At 34.3% G+C, this 15,708-nt stretch overlaps 1 protein-coding gene across 1 annotated transcript in view; it reads right to left on the bottom strand.

The window, feature by feature from the left end:
- The window catches only part of LOC106873339 (monocarboxylate transporter 1), a 55,906-nt gene that overhangs the window by 15,356 nt on the left and 24,842 nt on the right, over positions 1-15,708 (bottom strand). The window contains exons 3-5 of the mRNA XM_052966271.1: positions 7,763-7,906; positions 5,885-6,374; positions 773-1,056 (exon numbers count right to left, since the gene is read on the bottom strand). Of these exons, the coding sequence (XP_052822231.1) occupies positions 773-1,056; positions 5,885-6,374; positions 7,763-7,906 (918 nt within the window). The remainder of the gene's footprint in view (positions 1-772; positions 1,057-5,884; positions 6,375-7,762; positions 7,907-15,708) is intronic.

Below are 15,708 nucleotides of genomic sequence, written 5' to 3'. Positions count from 1 at the left end.
ATAGATAGATAGATAGATAGATAGATAGATAGATAGATAGATAACTGTTAAAATCAAACTGCACTCTTCAAAACTTGCACTAAGACCATGTACAAGGTAAAATTACTGCCTGTTTTTATAGCAAGTTAATGCAGGTACTTTATCCCATCCCCTTCCGACTTACAGTTCATGCAAGTGGAAAAAAAAACATTATTTATGGGATGACCCAATATTTAATTGCTTGTATTTAAAATAACCACACTAGAAAATACATATTGTATACAATATATTGAGTTATTTTTTAAGAAATAGCAGCCAGATTCCCTCAAATCACACCAACCTACATTTTAAAGAATAAAGGACATATTGAACTGACATATTGAATGCAGTTTTAGATATACAAAATACAGAAGACGATCACAGCTGGAATATTTAATTCTGCTAGATCAGGTAAAGCAGCATTAGGCATAGAGAAAGAAACTGAGGTGAAGAGAATACAATGTGTCCAAACTGTCATATTATACCCAGTATAATTAATTCTGTGTATTTGATGTAAGACGTATGATCCTCAGTTAGACATTGTATATTTCTGGAATAATAAATTTGTGAGTTGCACCTAGTCATTCACCCAGCTTTTGACTCACTGCAGGTCACACCTGGTGTTAAACAACAACGGACAATTCTTAACATTCAATCTATTAATTTTGTATTATTTAACAGTTTGAACATAACTTATTGTGACTACTTCTATACAACAAAAAAAGATCTTTAAAAACATTGGAAGTTACCTTACCTGTTAGAAACCCTTCAATGATGGTAATCATGCCATTTGCTGTTTCAGTAATACCAATACCAGAACTGTATTTCTCAGGACCAACAAAATCCAAAATAATAATAGGATATAATCCACAAGGACCTCCATGGAACAGACCCACAAATAAAGTGCACACTGCTAATAATTCATAAGAACTAAGAACAGTTGAAATACACATAGAAATTCCAAATCCAATTGCGACAATTGTATATATATACACAAATCTCCACCCTGTTAATCGAAGTAACACGCCGAGAGCAACCCTATAGTTTAAGATAAAAAAATAAATTTCGGAGTTAGTTTGATTTTCACAATACAAAGAACTAAATTTCCATCACTAGAAAGAATTTGGAAAAGTTAAAAATGCTAAGTTTTAGGAACATATACTTTTACAGTTGAAAAGCCTTCTTACTGTAAAGGACTATAATTAAGAAAATGAAATGAACAACCATTAATTTGCTTTGTCTAGAAATAAACAATGACAATAGTTTTATATTCTTATGTACCTAGTCAACAGTTAATGGCAAACATTATGTGCTTTATCAAATCATATATTGTTATATTTCAGGATGGTTATCTTTTTTTTCTCTTACCAAATAAACACATGCACTATATATTCATTCTTCACTTGTTTACTATTATTTTTTCATCTCAAGTCCATTGTCTGGAAATCTTTCATCACACATCTGTGACCTCTTCAGCAACTCTTCCATCTCACATGTTTTCTCCTGTCCTGACATGGAAGAGTCACTGGAGAAACCACAGATGTATGACGAAAGATTTCCAGACAATGGACTTGAAATGAAATAAGAACAATAATAAATGAGTGAAGAATGAATATATAGTGAGTGTGTTTATTTGGCAAGGAAAAAAAGAAAAAAAAATGACTATCCCGAAATATAACAATATCTGTTTCAACACACAATTTCATATCAGGAATCTTGCAAAACAAATTCATAAATATAACAAATCATATAGCTTTCACTAGTTTCAGCTCAAGGGCTGTGGTTATGCAGCAGCACCACCAACTAATGTTACTACATTTTCATTAATCCTCCTTTAATAGTGAGCATTTGGTGAATGAGGAAGTTTGATGCTGCTGCTCTCATTTCTGCTTCCTGTCATGAAGTTGGCTCATCTGGGACTCTTGACAGCAGGAGATCCAGTTTAGTTTTGAAAACATACATCCACACCATGTAGGTTTCTAAGCTCCTTCAAAAGGATATTGAAGATCTGTGAGCTCTTGTGAACTCCAATCTTTTGCTGTATCCAGGCCTGTACTTTGACAACAGGGGTGAAATTTTAGGCACTATGCAATGGCACCCTGTTCTGGTGTTTGTATAACTTTCAATGCTAAAGTTTGGGACAAGTCCTAGGATCTTCCAGAAGTATATTACAGTATATCTTTCTCTCCTTCATTCCAAAGAGTAAAGTCTTAACTTCTTGAGTCTTTACCAGTAGCTAATTTGCTGCATTGAGATTATTTTTATGTAGCTTCACTGGACTGCTTTGAGTTCTGCTATTATTTCACACTGTATGGTGACCATAGTCGGAAGCAATAGTCAATGTTTCCAGAGAGCCATTATGGTTTCCTGCTCTGAAAGCTTTAAGAATCCATATGGTCAGCTGCCTGTATTTCATTGCCAACTTAGTAATATGCATCACAACTCATGTCAATGCCCAGGTTACACACTGATTGTGATTCTGGAACTGCGATCTCTCCAGGTCCAGTGTATTTTGTCTGCATTGCATTTAACTTTGTCAGCTGAAAGCAAAGGGCTTGGAACTTTCCAGTATTAAACTGCAGATTATTGTCATCAGCCCACTTGTATATTGCATTTAACTCTTGTTGCAGGTGCATGCTATCTTTAGTCTTATATTACCTGTGAAACGTTTGTGTCATCTGCATAGCTCATGATGGTGGTCCTCTGTGGGTGAGAGCATGTCTAGGAGGGCAACTAAGAATAACAGAGGCCCCCCAAGACAGTGCATCATGGGCCACCACTCATTATTTTCCAACTATGCTGAAATCACACAATTCATGACATATTATTCTATGATCAACTTTAGGCCTTCACAAAGTCAAGATATATTACATTCACATTTGAGTGGTTAAGCAGCTGTTTCAACACCCATTGTGTTGTAAGAGCTGTGTCTATCAGTTTCTTCTTGGTCGGAAACCATGCTGGGTGTCAGTCAGCTAGTAATTTTCTTCAAGAAATGTGATTAGGTTCCTTCAGACTATGTTCCATAACTTTGTTGAAATGCAAGGTTAGAGTGATAGGCCTACAGTTTTTGGCATCTACTCTGCTACCTTCTTTATGAATATAGTATGTTATTCCTTCCCTCAACTTGCCTGGAAGTTTGCAACTCGCAAAGGAAAATCTGGAAGAGAGACTGCAGTGCTTTCACCAGGGTTTGTTTACACAATTTTAGAAGGATTGCTGGGAAAACATCAGGGCCAGCAGTTGAGTTCAGGTCTATTCTGTCTATGGCCAATGTTACATCTTTTATATCAATGTAACCAATTGTTACTACCTCCTTTTTTGATATCTGTAGTGGTAAAGAACTCTACATGTTTGCTGACTTGCATGTGCCATAAGGGAGGGTGAAAATACTTCTGAATTATTTGCCCAGTGTTTCACTTGTTTTCATTGCAATTTTTATAAGGGGGCCATATTTTTGGAGAAGTAGCCCCACCCTGAAAAGCATTGAGGCAGTTTCTTTGGAAAACTTAAAGAAGGCTTTAGGGTTTGATTTTATATTTTCCATAACCCAGACTTCTTTGTCTGCTCTCTCTTTGTCATGGGAGCATTTTATATTTTTCTCAGTCTCCAGCAGTGTTGTTATCAGGTAAGATTTTTCACCACCATTGAGTTCTCTATGTAGGCAGTTAGCAATCTTTGTATACTGTCTCAAAAAACTTTACTCTCCTGAGGAATTTCATTCTTATTTGCAGTAGTCTTTCTCTCTGGGACAAGCTGTGGAGAGACATTGAGACCTATCCTGTCTGAAGAGCTCTTTCTCAATTAATTTCCAGTCTACTTTATAGAAGTTCAGAATAGACAGATTTTGGGTGCTTGTCATAGGCTGCATGTCTGTGGATTCCTTTGGACCATACATGGTCAGCTCTATTATATTATGATCTGAAACTAGCATCAGTGTCACTTACCCATTATGGATGAGATCTATATTGCTTGTGAAGCAGAAATCAAGTATATTGTTTGCCCTGCTTGGCTGGAGTACTACATGATCCATACATAATGTGCTGGCAAGGTTGAGTAGGGATTCCACCTGTCTTTGTTTGCACTGCATCATTTCTGAGTGGAAAAGGCCCTCAGACAATTCTACATGAGAAGCACACTGAAATGTTGTTCTCATTTGGTTAAAACTTCTATTTTTGCAAGGTAATCTTCAATACACCCAGGTGATTTGGAGCATCTGATGGGTGATAAATAGCACATATAACTATATCGAGTTGTCTTATATGTATAATTAGTGTGTCACACACTAAGTTTGAGTATGACAAGAGGACCTGGGGCATGAGGTCTTCACGGATGCACATTGCCACATGAGCATGACTTCTGTCTTTTCTGTCAGTTCACAATATAACATACTTGGTATGTGTATTTCTGCATCAATGGTATTGAGTCTTAGATGCATTTGAGTGAGTGCTATGTATAAAGCTTGCTTGCATGTAATAGCCCTCTAATATTTAGTAAGAGAATCAATATGACATCTGTGCTGATGCCAGTGGTGGCCACTCTGTACCTGTTGGCTGTGATGGTCTTGTATGTTGGTGAGGATAACTTCTTTGCTGAAATTAATGTAACCAGGTCAGTGGCTGCACAATCTTTTGCACTATGCACAAAAAAAGAATGCTCAGAAGCAGCCCTTATGACTGTATCTGGATAGGGCTATTGGAAGTAGTGTGCACTACATCTCCACATTCTTATTTTGGTGAAAGTGGTGCATGATCTTTTTGACCCGTTTGGAGTCTTTGTTTATCCTTTGGTCCCTTTAGAGGGAAGCTTTCATCCTGTCTCATGCAGCTGTGGTATGGTTTTGGGTGTGTGAAATGGCAGTTTGCACTGTTACCTTCATGCCAGCAGGCATCGTGCAGGTAGAACTTAGGCACTCAGGTGTGTTCTCTCTTATATCATTTCTATTGTCCAGGGTCTTTTTTGCCCAAAAGTTTTCTTTTTAACTAATAGTACCTTCCTGCATGGGCAATTTCTTTCCTTGATATTTTTCTTGGGAATTGTTTTTTGTTTTTCTTTCTCTTCCTTTTTATTCATCATCTTTCTGTTCTTGTTTGCTTTCAGAGGCTTTTGCCTTCCTTTTTTCCTTTCCTCTTTTAGCTTTCTTGTCTCCTCGGTGGTGATAGGGCCATTAGTACTGGTGTCTCCTTCCCAGGCAGACCTCTCACTCATGGTTTCATCTTTGTTCCTTTATGGGGTCTGGGTCTGTAGGAGTAGGGAAACATCTCTCACTCACATCAGTGTCTCCATTCTTGTCACCTTTTTTGTGTTTGTTTTCAAAGATGGCTAATCTGAGGTCTGATGAGAGCACAGAAGCAAATGAATTCTTGTTTCTTTCACTCTATCTGAGCTGTGGTCTTTGTGTGACCATTACTCTTTAGTGCTGCTGTTATTATATTGTTTGGGTTGTTTCTTTCCTAACTAAGAGTTGGCATTTTATTAGTTTGAAATATAAATTTTTCTTGTCAGAAGCTCCTATACATTTAAAAATTAGTATATAAATAATAATTAGTTTCTCATATTTTTCAATACATTTATTTCCAAACAGCTCATATATTTATCCAAGACGAAAAACAACACAATTTGTTGAAAAAATTATGAAAAAAAGTAAAATAAAAATTAAATGCTTATACAGTGATATTATAAATATACAGGATCTCATCAACAAGTTGGTTACTTTTTTACATAATCTGACTAATGCTTTCAAAAGTTTGTGATAAGATTATGCCTCAGATTTATTGCAGGAAACAAATTTTCACATAAACAAGTATCATAAACACTATAATGGGAAGAAAATTATTTTATAGGGTATAAAACAAGTTTAACTAACCTGATAACAATTGATGCAGAACACAAGATGGAGAAAAGTTGAGTGGTTTCTATCAGACTGAAGCCTTTGTTATCCATATAGCTAGCATAAATACTCATTGCAAAATTCATATAACCACAGCTCAGGCAAAGTGGGAGCAAAAAAAGGTTAAACATGACATTCTTGAATACACTTACATCCAATAGCTTTTTTCTGGTTTTCAGCTTAATAGGAATCTGAATAATGTATTGCTGGTTTGCTTTATTAGCTTGATTCTGACAAAACAAAATATATAGCCCTAGTGGGCAAATGTTGAAGGTGATTCCAGACAAGATGAAAAGGCAGCTATTCCAAGTATAAACTCTGATAATATATGGAATAATAAGTGGAAATATAACTCCTCCAATTGGTCCAGCTGTTGACAGAATTGCGAGGAAAATTGTTGCCCTGCCACCAAAATAAATTCCAACAACTACAAAAATGGTTACATACACAAGAGAACATCCAATCCCTAAAAGTAAAAACAAAAATATATATTAGTGTCATGGTTGTTGTTTACTGAAGTTATAAGAAATTACTTGAGATGGTGAACAAACACACAGTAAGTCCAGTTTGGAATTGATGGGGCCCTAAAAATTTCAAGGAGGGCAGCATGTGAGTTAATACATCACAATGTATTGCATATGTTATTGTGTATCTATAATCCACTTAGCTGTATGCTTAGTATTAATAGGCACACTTTGGGAAGATCTTCACATATGATATCAACAGCAATGGTAAAAGAGATCAGCATTGATCTGTTTGAGTTTTGCATTTCTGATAACCCTAACAAGTATCCTTTTGTATCTGGTACTTGGCACACTGCACAGTAGGTCAGGTTACACAATTAGAAAGGAAGAGTAATCTAGGCTACACACAGACATACTCTTATTCTTTGTACTGCTTTTCTGCTTTTTATAATTACTGGATGTTCATAATCTTCTCAGTTAGAACATGTTCATCTTTTTTTCTAATATTAGCTAAGTTACCAATATATACTGGAACTATCTGCAGTACAGGTTGCTATAGTTGCTAAAATAGTATTGTTATTCACAGAATAAACAGTCAGCATGCTACCTAAGAATATTGTTATGGTGTATATCTCTAGTTCAGCATACTAGCTGAAAAAAATTAGTGGTTTGTTTGTGACTTGATACTTTATGTGTCCCTGTCAAAGACACTCAACTGCCAATGGTCCAGCATAACTAACTGTAAATAGATATAGTAAGGTGTTACAGTCAACCCATCAGCCTAAGTATCATAAAGACTGTCTAATTGACCACCTTGCATTACTGAGCTCAATATTTGTTTTCTTTATGAACTAAGTCGGCCCAAAATCAGTAGACCTACAATAAAAAGCAGTCCAGTTATGACCATTCTGTCATTCTGTATATCAGAATGTTTCTGGGGGAATTTGCTGTGATTTCTAGCAGATCAAGAGACCACATAGGGACTCCACACATAGGTTTGTAATTTCAGTATTTCTTATCGATTGGCATCTTATTCAAAGGAAGACATCTGTGACCCCTTTAATACCTGGGAAATTGAAGTACACTGCAAAGCATTTTGATAAAATATTTGCAAATATAAAGAGTTAATACTCTTCTTATCTGATATCATGAATACCATCATTTTCAGAGGTTGTTGAGCATTGAATAAAAAGGGCTATATAGTATTAAATTCCTTTACATCTGAGGTTCAAATTCTGTCTTTCACCCTTTAATATTTAATAAAATAAATATTGTCAAGTGATGGGAGAGGTATTTAGAATGACTATAGCCTCACCTGCCCCACCCTCCAAACATTATTCATGGTCTTGTACCAATGTTATAAATCATTATTATTTGATATTATACTTACCAAAACAAACACCAATAGAAACAAACAAAAAGAAAGCGCTATTAGCAAATGCGGAGACAAACAGCATTAATCCTTGGAAAAATCCTCCAATAATAATCACACCAGGTCCTCCAATTTGGTTGATTAAAGTACCAACAAACAAACCTTTATTAAACAAAAAGAAAAGAAAATGTATATAAGATCTGAAATGTATATAAGATTTACAGATATTATCTCAACATGAACAATTTGAGAAATTGCAATTAAATAACATATAAATGACATATATGGTATGATACATAAAAATATGTACATTATAACACAATAATATATAGTGGATCAGTTGTAGGATGGTAGGCTCAGCTGTATTACTGATGATCGGTGGTTTGTTTTCTGTCCTTGAGAATTGCAGCTGGTTGAGTCACTAATAGCTCTAAAGCTGACCATATATATTTCATTGCCAACACTGCACTGTACTTCTGGCAAAAACAATTTACTATCAGTGATTCAATCCATCAAGCTCTAAACAGCTACCATGGTAGTTCACTTCTTTAAGTAGCAGAAGCACTATGTAAATGATAAAAGTTTTTGCTGGCTGATGGTACTGAGTTCATATGTTCTTGGAGGATAAGTTTAATTTGAAGGGAAAGGTTGACTTGCTCTAAACACATTGCATGAAGACAAAGCCTTCACTAGTGACCTAATGACTCAATCAGACATTTTTTTTTTTCCGTTCAACTCTCAGTTCACATCCTGCCAAATTCTATTTATTTCAAAGAAGTATCAGAAGGGGAAAAATTGTCAAAACAAATAAAGGGTCCTCCAAATAACTGTCATTATATTTTAAAATTTCTGCACTATTTACCTCATCTTTTATGCTCTGCATTGCACTACAATTGGTCTCTTCCATAATTTCTAGTTCCTACTTTCATCTACATTTAAACTCACCTCATAGACATACAAATATGTTGAATTTAACAGTTTCTCTGTAGACTGAGAAAAGGATGAACAGAATCAATTTTCAACCCTCTTGGAAGTCTCATCAGAGGTGTCTACGTCACTTGACCAATAGCAAAAAAAAAAACAAGTAGCCAATCTGTTTATATACAGGTCAAATCCAGTAGTTTACGTGATGAATACTATTTAATATCAGAGGCCTTTCAATAGATACCTCACATAGTATCAATGTATGATGATATACATGTAACCCTAGGTATATCTTAAAATTAAATTTTATTTCAGAGCCTTCATTTCTAATGCAAAGGTTCAATGCTTTTAATCACCAAGAAACTACTACATGAAATAATCATTGCTCTTTGAAATATTTTAACTGATTTTAATAATGTAATGTGTTAAGCTCCCTATTCTATGGTATTTCTTTGTCTTTAAAGCAAACTTAATTCTAGATCATAAAGTGATTTATGTTTTTACACCATATATATTCTGCTATTTCTAACTTTGATACTTCCCTGATCACACCATTATTTTTGTGATCAGATCATATAATCAGGCTGCTAGAAATGGATATGTTCTTCTGTTCATATATTCAGTAAGTTATCCTGTTCTTTATAAGATTATGTTTGTTAACCTTTGATTAAGTTTAATTACTCATGAGAACTTTATTTATTTACTGTATTTTCTCACTGAAAATATTTCACTTATATTTATGTACCCTATAAGAATTGTGGTATGGTTGTTGTTTAGTTCTATGTCAACAATGACTGTACAGACCTATCTCTGGCCAAAGGCATTTCAGCCATAACCATCCCATCTTTTTATATATCTATACTACATTATCTAATGTCTTCATTTTAAATGGTAATGTGTTATCTGAGTAATATTTAGCTACTATTTCTTACATGTCTAGCTACCAAGTAGTGGCTCCCTTGTTGGTATATGGAGCATAGTAATGAGTATTTTGAAACAAAGTGTGAAGAGTAAAGTTTCAGAGTTGAAATATAACCTTAGGATGTATACACATGTAGGAATAAGGGAACTGGAAATCACCAGAGATCAAGGTGGCAGATGAGGTTAATATTCTTTTAATAGATACATTTAAAGGACTGAAGGGTTCTTAGTCAATCAACCCCAATACTTATATCAATCTGTTACTTATTTTATTGAATTCTATTTGACATACTGCTAAGTTTACAAGACATAACAGGACACAGCATAAAAACATCAATTTTTAGACAGCTGTTTGGAAGAATAATATATAAATTTTGACAACTTTTCAGAGGAATGTAAAGGTCTATTGAATTTGGCAGAGATAGTATGTATAAGCCATTGGGGTAACCAATGAAAACTTACTTGAGCAATAACTCACCTCAAAATTTCAGATTTAATTGTATATCAGGATCCAAAGTTGATTGGATCCAACCATTACATGTGAGGAATCTTAAGAACTCAAAGAATAGAAGAGAAAGATAATTATTAATACCATTGTTTACAACATCAAAGACTGAGTCTTTGCATGCCATAATATGAAGACATAATGAGTGATAGATTTTGATTCTCTTAAAACCAATTGAAGAATGTTATAGCTCATTATGTAACTTTTATTTAATTCCAATTTTGATGATTTAAAATGGATTTGCTAAATTTGGTGACAAATCAGACCAAGCACTTTATGTTATCCATTTTGTTGATACCTTACTAAATTCATCTCATATTCTGGTCATTTTTTTATCTTGCATACAATGAATAAATTAAGTACCAATATGATACTAATTAGACAATTTTTTCAATCACCTTGCTAACAAAACTGGGCATTGATGCCAATCCAAAAATCTCATTATTTGAAGTGCTCTACCCTGGAATCCATACTGAACAGCCAAGGATTCATATAATTAATATCAGTAAGCTTGTAACTAGTTAGATGTATACAATATATTTTGTTGAGTTAGCTGTTGTTAACAATGTGAGAAAATCAGGAATGTCTTCACTGTGTTAATATGCAATATTAAGTTTGTGAAGGGATTTTATTCATATTCTTGTAAGCAATGTTTCTGTTATACTATTAATATATCTAATAGCATAATGGCCATCATGTAAGAAAGTGAGCTCCCCTTCAAGTCCATGGCTGAGTTTATATTCTTGAGTGACACAAAATGATTTCACCTTACACTACTAATGTCCTTGGAAAATCATGTACAATAAAGCTCTTCAGTTCTTTTCTCTTGTATGACAACAGCCTTAAACCTATTTAAAGGAATAATCCAAATTCTGTATGGTGTCAAGTTAAGTACTTCAGTATTCTACATTCAAATTCTTCCAATGCTAACTTTGCAATTTGTCTAACTCTTGTCAATAAAATAAGCTACTTTTGGATTTATTTATCTAATAAATACTATTCTTCCTGCATTATAGGAATTGGTTTTGTTTCTAATCAATAATCCAGTGAGCCAAAGGAGGATGAGATGCTGAAACAGTATGCCAGTAGATTGTGAAACTAGATACTGTACTGTAACAACCTAGTTCAGTAACTTGATGTTCTAAGATATCCAGCCAAGATTTACTTGTAAAGGATTCATAAAATGTACTGGAAATAAAACGGAGTATTCCTAATCCTTTAATTATACAAATATAAATCTGTATGGCTGTATTTAATAAAAGAGAATCCCTTCATGAATCCCTTACTTCTCAAATGGAATATGTGATATGGAAAGCATGAAGTCTATGTCACAAGCATTGTATTTTCCAAGAAATACTGTAACTTGTATTTGTTTTGATTGACTAAAATTCAAAACTACTTAAGATGGTCTGAAGAGAAATGGAGAAATTTAATAGGCCATACTTCAATGGGCTAGGCTAGTGTTCAACAAAGATATGTTATTATAAATAAAAGTTTAAAATATTGAAAATCATAGTAAAAAATGATACCATTGAAGATAATTTACATAAGGGATGGGCATATTTAAAAAGGAAAGTATCAGGTATCCCACCTTTATCTTTTGGAAAAATATTTTATTTTTCTCTCTGATCAATCTGCTTTCTGTAAAAATGAAACTTTAATTTTTTAAAAAATTGATACATATATTTGACTATGAAAGGGATCATAAATAGTGCTATGACTACTGGGTGCATGAATTAATGTGAAAACTGAGGAGGATAAATTGTTGAGTGAAAACCAAGGTTATGAATTATTATGTGAAAACTAGAAGCATAGTTATATCATAACTGAAACCACAAACTGTTGTATAATAACTGAGGTCATGAATTACTCTCTAGTTAGAGTTATAAATTGGGATCATAAACTACTGTATGATAACTAAAGTATGATGAGAAGCAAACATTTGATCAAAATGGACTCCAAGTGACACTAACAGTTTTCTTCAGACTATACATTAATGTGGATGACAATAATGTGGCCTGCCTTTTTTATATATACTAGTAGGATATGATTCAAAGGAACTTTGACAAGTATTTCTAAAAAAACCGCTACCCAATTACAAGCTCCAATATTACATTGTATATGTATATAGGATGTTTTTAAATATGAGAAAATATGCGAGTAAATGAGGCACGCAGGATATGTGTATAATTGAAAGCCTGTCAAAATATGCATATTTAAGTGTATAAATGTGAATGTAAATGCACATGTGTGTGTCTGTGAGTTGTGAGGATGTGTGTGCATGTATAGTGACTACAACACACACGAAAAAGCAATTTCTGTCAAATTACCAAAGTTGAAGGGCATAAACAATAGAATCTAACAAAGCTAGAGGCAGATGACTAACTATTTCATGAAAATTATTGAGGCAATGTATTTAACAAGTCCTAATAATATACAAAATACAAAACATGATCTTGTAATGCATGAAACTGTGCCTACAAAACTACATACATACACAAACACACAGACAGACAGAGATAGATAGATAGGATAGAAAGATGCACACATATAAACACACATATATATACCTATATTTACATATATGTGTATATACACATGTATATATATAAATATATACACACATATACATACACACATAGATAATCATATGGAAGGTGCACGGGCATAATAAATGCTGAAAATGTGCAGAAAATAGACTCCATCAACTGCCAGGGGGGTGGGCAAGCTAGAGGTAGTAGACAGCTTCTGTTATCTAGGTGACTGAGTTAGTAGTGGAGGTGGATGCTCCAAGAGCATAACTGTAAGAATAAGATTAGGATGGGCAAAATTCAGAAAGCTCCTACACCTGCTAGCAACAAAGGATCTCTCTCTCAGAGTGAAAGGCAGATTGTTTGATGCCTGTGTGCAAACAGCTATGCTACATGACAGTGAAACATTGGCTATAATAGCCGAGGACATGTGTAGGGTTGAAAGAAATGAAGCCACTATGCTTCGCTGGATGTGCAATGTCAGTGTGTATGTTCGGCAGAGGGTAAGCATCTTGAGAGAAAAGTTAGGCATAAGAGGAATCAGAAGTGGTGTGCAAGAGAGATGACTGTGTTGGTATGGTCACGTGATGTGTATGGACAAGGACAGCTGTGTAAAGAAGTGTCAATCTCTAACTGTGGTGCGAACTGTGGTAGAGTAGGCCCAGGAAGACATGGGACGAGGTGGTGAAGCATGATCTTTGAACTTCAAGCCTCACAGAGGCAATGACTAGTGACTGAGACCTTTGGCGATGTGCTGTGTGTGAGAAGCTATATCAAGCCAAGTGCACCCATTCTGGTGGTATGTAAAGAACATCTTTTGAAAATAGGGCCTCACGGAGGCAAAGTGGCTGAGATACTCTTGAGCATTGGGTTTCACAGAGGCAAAGTGGCTGAGTTCCTTTTGAGTGTTGGGCTTCACAGAGGCAAGGTGGCTTAGTTCCTTTAGAGGATTGGGCCTCATGGAAGCAAAATGGCTGAGTTCCTTTCGAGTGTAGGGCCTCACAGAGGCAATGACCAAGGCCTTTGGCATTATGTCATGCTTGAGAAGAAGACGTATCAAGCCAAGCAAAATCGCAGTTGTGGCAGATACCAGTGTCATGCAAATTGGCACCAGTGGTACATAAATGCACCGTGGTGTCACACAAATGGCACCCGTGCCAGTGGCATGTAAAAGCACTCATTACACACTCGGAGTGGTTGGCATTACGAAGGGCATCCAGCAGTAGAAAACCATGCCAAATCAGACTGGAGTCTGGTACAGCCTTCCAGTGTACCAGCCCAGTCAAACTGTCCAACCCGTGCCAGCATGGACAACAAACATTAAATGATGACGATGATATATATACATATATATATATACATACACATGCACACACACACATTGGAAGAAGAAGAAAATGGAGATTTTGAAGTTAATAAGAGTTTATTATCAGCAACAAATTGATCATTATCCCTTACAGCTGTTTCGATTATACTCAGTGAAATTAATTAAATATTAAATTCATATTTCTGAGTATAATCTCTTCAGAGGGAAAAAATATACCCTTAGATGTTTTGTATGTTTGTTTGTAGATTCATCACAGAAGAGTGAAACTGTTTATTATTTATATTTATACGTGTTTGGGTGAGGGGTCTGCAGGTTGGTTGGAGGTAAGATAGAGTAGGTAAATAGAATTAGAGTAATAAATGAAAGAATAAATAGAAATTATGTAGTAAATTACGATATAAAGTACAATACAAATAAGGTAAGGGAATAAAGTACATTTGTAATTTATATATAAAGTTGAGAAAGTTTGTATAATTACACACATACATATCTACACACATACATACCTACACACATTCATACATTCATCTGTATGTCCATATATATATATATATATATATATATCCATATCCAAGAAAGTTAGGGGTTGTGAATCCAACCCACGAAGGGATAATATATCTAAACAATATACTGCTGGAAGAATACCCACTTATTATTACACTAATGTTTTTTCCTTGTATTACCAAGTGCAATAACTGGGTGCGGGTAAAAAGATATCTTACCATTAATTTATATAGCAATAAGAAAATGGAGGAGAATAGGTGGTATTCATCAACTTGCAGACATTGTATTGTGTCAATTTACTTGTTCATTTGTTTACTAAAAGGACAATAATAACAATATACAAACACATGTGATATATTATGTCATATCAATAATTAAAAAAGGACATATAGTGACAGAAAATGGGATAATGACTTACAGTTGTTTCAGTGTAGAGATGACATGCCTCATTCTATCTATATAACTCCAGTAGGCTGAAGTAATTAATAGATGAAATAGTTACATGGATGATTCTCTAGGCCTCTTCAGAGATTTTATAAAGTTCATAAGGTTAATTCAAAATATCCAAATATAAAAATATAAAAACCATAAAAACTCACATATATATGCATACTTTAATATATACATAGATATACATAAATACATATATGTACATTTAAATGTACATACATCCACACAAATGAGTCAATTATTGTTATTATACATGAGGAGGATACATATATATACCCACCCATACATACATACATACATACATACATACATACACATATGTATGCATAAACATTTCCATACAGACATGTTCCTTGGTACATAGACTGAAACAGCTGTAAGTCATTATTCCATTTTCTGTCACTATATGTCCTTTTTTAATTACTGATATGACATAATATGTCACATGTGTTTGTATATTGTTATTATTGTCCTTTTAGTAAACAAATGAACAAGTAAATTGACACAATACGTCTGCAAGTTGATGAATACCACCTATTCCTCTCCATTTTCTTATTGCTATATATATATACACACACACACACACACACACACACACACACATACAGACATTCATATTTATTTACATACATTTTACACATACACATATCATCTCACATATGTATATGTACACTTATGCACATACGTACATATCCACAAATACATTAATTTGTATTCACGTTGACATACATATACATACACATACGTATACACATATATATGCACACATAGATATATATAAATATATATGTATGTATGTGTG

This window comes from Octopus bimaculoides, chromosome 3 (assembly GCF_001194135.2).
Source record: "Octopus bimaculoides isolate UCB-OBI-ISO-001 chromosome 3, ASM119413v2, whole genome shotgun sequence".
Taxonomy (NCBI): domain Eukaryota; kingdom Metazoa; phylum Mollusca; class Cephalopoda; order Octopoda; family Octopodidae; genus Octopus; species Octopus bimaculoides.
Note: the sequence above shows the minus strand (reverse complement) of the source record. Positions and strands in the feature narration are given on the sequence as shown.